This window comes from Mus pahari, chromosome 14 (assembly GCF_900095145.1).
Source record: "Mus pahari chromosome 14, PAHARI_EIJ_v1.1, whole genome shotgun sequence".
In the NCBI taxonomy this organism is placed as follows: domain Eukaryota; kingdom Metazoa; phylum Chordata; class Mammalia; order Rodentia; family Muridae; genus Mus; species Mus pahari.
In genome coordinates, this window is record NC_034603.1 from 76,720,238 (window position 1) to 76,725,370 (window position 5,133).

At 44.9% G+C, this 5,133-nt stretch overlaps 1 protein-coding gene across 1 annotated transcript in view; it reads left to right on the top strand.

Annotated features, from left to right (window-relative positions):
- The window catches only part of Amz2 (archaelysin family metallopeptidase 2), a 13,243-nt gene that overhangs the window by 1,543 nt on the left and 6,567 nt on the right, over nt 1-5,133 (top strand). The window contains exons 2-5 of the mRNA XM_029546149.1: nt 271-553; nt 1,137-1,310; nt 1,398-1,526; nt 5,040-5,123. Coding sequence (XP_029402009.1) covers nt 271-553; nt 1,137-1,310; nt 1,398-1,526; nt 5,040-5,123 — 670 coding nt within the window. The remainder of the gene's footprint in view (nt 1-270; nt 554-1,136; nt 1,311-1,397; nt 1,527-5,039; nt 5,124-5,133) is intronic.

Sequence of the window (5,133 nt, forward strand, 5' to 3'; positions counted from 1 at the left end):
GCCTCGAACTCAGAAATCCACCTGCCTCTGCCTCCCGAGTGCTGGGATTAAAGGCGTGTGTCACCACGCCTGGCCTGGGGAAACCATTAAGTGTGGCATTTTAAGACATTAGCAACAGGTCATTTATTCTTGATAGACACTAGAGATGGGTTTGAAGGATGGGTATTCCTCAGTATAGATGGATGGCATTTATATCTGTCTTCTTGTGTTTTTTTTGTTGTTGTTGTTGTTGTTTTTTTTTCTTTTTCTTTTTTCCTTCTTTCTTGGCAGATGCAGGTACTACGGCACTCCGAACACACACTGAAAACGGCTCTCCTCTCAAAGAACCCTGTGCTTGTGTCACAGTACGAGAAGTTAGATGCTGGGGAACAACGGTTAATGAATGAAGCCTTCCAGCCACGCAATAACCTGTTTGAACCCATTACTGTGCACTCACAGTCAGACTGGATCTCCTCCCACCCCGAGGCTCCCCAAGACTTCGAACAGTTTTTCTCTGACCGCTACAGAAAGGCACCCTGTCCAAAGAAACACATTATCTACATTCAGTCCATTGGTATGTGCTGGGAATGTGAGAGTTTTGGATTGGCTTTCTGTAGAGCTGTCACTGTCACTGGGGCTGATGACCTAATTCAAGCAAGCAATTTTTAATGGCTTCCCTTGTTGTTGTTGTGTTGGGAATTGAACCCAGGGCCCTAAGTATGTTAGATATTATATGTGATAATTAAAAGTATTATTATTGTGTGTATGGTGTGGGAGGGGACACAAATCAATGTACTAAATCAAGCGTGTAACAAAGGGCAGCTTTTGTAGAGCTGGCTCTCTGCTTCCAGTGAGATTGTCAGGTTTATACTGCAAGCTCCTTTCCCTGCTGTGCCATCTCGTTGGCCCTGTGTATGATCGCTGTGTTGTTGACAGTCTCTTCAGTGTAGGAGTTTTGTAGCCAAATTGATTTAGCAGTGAAATTGTTACTTTTGACTTCATGTTGTCATCAATGACTGGTTAAGATGTGTTTAGATTTTGTAGTGAATTCTGTTTCTAATGCCAGACAGCTTATGGAATAAGGGCTAGAATGTTTAAAATTCTTAAAATTTATTTTAAAATCTGCCTTCATTTCCTCCCTCTCCCCCATACCATAGGCTCTCTAGGCAACACCAGAGTTATCAGTGAAGAATATATTAAATGGCTCAAGGGCTACTGTGAAGCATTTTTCTATGGTTTAAAGGTGAAGTTCTTAGAACCAGTTTCAGTCTCTGAAACCAAGTGTTCCTTTAGAGTGAATGAGCACACACAAAACCTACAAATCCACACAGGCAAGTGTGTACGCCTTTGCAACGGTAAAGTAGCAGAAGGGACATCTGTATGTAGCATAGCTTACGCACGCATTTCTTTTGAAATAGGACATATCCTGGCATTCTTGAAGAAGAATAAACCGGAAGATGCCTTCTGCATCGTGGGGATAACAATGATCGATCTCTACCCTCGGGACTCGTGGAACTTCGTCTTTGGACAGGCCTCCTTGTCAAGTGGTATCCCCTTTGATACTGTTTGGATGGTGTTCAGTTTGAGGGGGTTGGAAGATACTGAAAGAGCAGGAAAGAGATCCAGCCAGTAGTATTTTCAATCATTAGAGCTGGTGTTTTCTGCCACGTATGCTGCAGTGGGAAGTGAGCTCTGAAAGACGGATGGACGGACAGACACTAAGGTTCCTCTTCAGGAGGCTACGTACTCCCTATCTGACCTTGAAGGAGTACTACTTAGCTCAGAGTCCTTTGGAGATAGTTTGCAGAACAGTACCTGTCCATACATGCTTGAGATGCCTGGGACCTTTACAGGCTCCTGGCTGTCAAGTCGGATATAAGTTATGTATTAGCAAGACAAACAGTTTAAGGAGATTTGAGCTATCGTTAACATATGTAAAATTCTTGATAGTTCTGAGTAGTGTGTGTGTATGTGTGTGTGTGATTGTGTGCGTGATTGTGTGCGTGTGAAGTGCCGGAGTGCTTCAAGGCAAAAGCTCTATTACTGAATTACATTCATCCCTAGCCCTTGCTGGTTGACTTTACACTTTGAGTATAGCACAGATGGAATAGCCATATACCAATATGAAGTACATACTTTCTTTTTCAACCTATATATGCTTTTTTGTTTGTTTTTTTTTTCCTTAAGATTTGGGATGTAACTCAGTGGTAGAGTGCTTGCTTAGAAAACTATCTTTGGGCTACATGTGGTAACATGGCCCTGGAATTGGAGCACCTGGGAGGTGGAGGTAAGAGGGTGACAAGTTCAAGGGTAGCCTCAGCTACCTAGTGACTTTAAGGTCTGTCTGGGCTGCAGTTACCTTGTCCCAAACATCCCAACCAAACATTAACAGAAACGGAAAGAAACGGAAGTTTTTGCTGGCATTGGGGCACATGCCTGTGATTTCCGCACTGGGGAAGCAGAGAAGGAAGATCGTAAGTTTGAGGCTAGCCTGAGCTATACAACATCATTACCCATCAGAAATACATAAATACATAAATACATAAAAGATGAGAATAAAGGAAAGAAAAGCAACCTAAACCTCCCCTGGGGACACAATAGAAACATCAACTGGGGACACAGTAAACTGTAACTCATTAGAAACTGTATTAGAGGGGCTGGAAGTGAGTCAGTTTCTTTTCCTTTTCTTTGTATCTTCCCCCATTTCTCTACTTTGTTCTCTTTCCCCTAGTTTTTACTTTCCTCTAACTTCACACACACACACACACACACACACAAAATCTAAGGCAGGTTGGAAGGGAAAAGACCAGTTAACAAAGGGAAGTGGGTAAGAGCTGGAGAGAGCTGATGGGCTGTCTGTCTGGAGAGAGTTGATGGGCTGTCTGGAGAGAGCTGATGGGTTGTCTGTCTGTCTGGAGAGAGCTGATGGGCTGTCTGTCTGGAGAGAGTTGATGGGCTGTCTGAAGAGAGCTGATGGGCTGTCTGTCTGGAGAGAGCTGATGGGCTGTCTGTCTGTCTGGAGAGAGCTGATGGGCTGAGGCTTCGGGGCAGGGGCTTCCCCTGACAGATGCTTGTGTTAGAGATGGGTGGGCCTGGCTCTTCTTTCATGACTTCATCCGCAGTGCCCCATCTCTCGATGGCCTTCATCAAACCCCGGATTCTCCCAGCATGCCCCTTTTGAAGTCTTGGTTACTATCCTGCTGTGTGTTTTTATTGGCTGTTCCCTTTTATTATCATGATAGAAATGAAAACATTAAAAATAAATGCAAAACAATTTATTCATTGACCTAAATACCTCTAGCGAATTTTTTATATGCATTTTGAAGGGAGTGAGTCAGGAAACATTACCCAAACCGTTTCTATTTTAATTATTTTTTTTCCAGGGGGGTGGGTAAGTCTTAAAAATACTACATGTCATAAAACAAGGTGGGCCAGGGTAGCAGTTGATCTGACATGAAGTGAGTGTATTTTACTATAAGTAGCCTGGTTTTCTTCAAGAATAGAGACTGTTTTTAAACAGAGAAACATTTAAAATGTTCTGACTGAAGGGGTCATGTGAAGTATCTTACAGAGGTCTGATCAAAGCAGGTCGCTGTGAGTCATGATTAGATTTCCTTTTAGAACACTCTTTCCCTCGATTTCAAACACTAGTCTGCAGACCCTGAAGGTGATAAAGTTAAAGTGCACAAAATTACTGTGAGTTTACGCACTTACAGATACAAATCTCGTGAGCTCAGTGGGAGGAGACGTGTTCAGCGTGCTTAGCGCCCTGGCCTTGCTCCCTAGCACACAAAAACAAACGTCTATAAGGTGGGTCACCGCTCTGTGGGCTCGAGTCTCTGGCCTTGAACCCTACTTTCCCTCTCTCTCTCTCTCTCTCTCTCTCTCTCTCTCTCTCTCTCTCTCTCTCTCTCTCTCTCTCTCTCTCTCTCTCTCTCTCACACACACACACACACACACACACACACACACACACAGTCATTAACAGTAACAATTGAAAGACCTCTGTGGTCTCACACAGGAAATGAGCTGCAAGGCTGTTTGCCTCTGGCCACCTGTTCCCCACCTCCTGCACTTTTAGAAAGGAAATAGGGAGGGAAGAGGCTTCTCTCTATAGACGAGCGAGAGGGACTGCAGGCGCCACTGTAGGAAAAGCCAGAAACTCACAGAGGGCTGCCCTTGTGCCCCAGATGGCAAATCATGGCTGTTTTTCCTGGTTCTTTTGGACTCTGAGTGAAGACTTTTTTTTTTTTGAGGAGAAACTCTGAAACTTCCAGTTTTTCTAGAATTCAGCCATCCTTTGATGTGTGTGTGTGTGTGTGTGTGTGTGTGTGTGTGTTTACTATCATGTCTTAATTATATGTAATGGTGGGATTCCTTGTGACTTATTTATGCATGTATTTAATGTACTTAGATCATATTCGCCTCCCCATCCCTGTTCCTCTCTCAGGTGCCCCTCCCACTCCTATTGATTCCTTTCCTCTTCTAAGATCGCTCCCTTCTACTCCCCCCACCCTGTGTGTGTGTGTGTGTGTGAGTGAGTGTGTGAGTGTGAGCGTGTGCGTGTGAGTGTGTATGTGAGAGTGAGCATGTGCGTGTGAGTGTGTACGTGAATGTGTGTGTGTGTGTGTGTGTGTCTGTGTGTGTGTGTGTGTGTGTGTCTGTGTGTGTGTGTGTGTGTGTGTGTGTGTGGTGGAAATCAGTGAGTCTAAGTACATTTATGTATAGGAGTAGGAATGAGGGGTTACTAAGGAGCACAAGCACCTTAGCTGTGGCCACACCAGTGAAGAAAATGTTTCTTTCCTCCTCCAGTGGGTCCTCAGGGAGGAGGAGCCTGGACCTGGTGAGCCCCTGTGCCTGCAGTGAGTGTTCTAGGGCAGGGGATGAGTTAGGGGATGATGAGATCTGAGAGGGACGTCTGGGACAAGAGCTCCTTGTGTCAGCAAATCTCGGGTGTGGAAGCAATCCAGATGTGCACTTCCTGGCCAGATGTCTGAGCAGACGCTCTTGGTCTCTCCTTCCTGTGTCTTACCTGCCGATCGCCTCTGCTCTCTTTGTAGGTGTGGGCATATTCAGCTTTGCCAGGTACGGCAAGGACTTCTACACCTCGAAATATGAAGGCAGTGTGACGACTCCGCAGCTAACATCTTCCAG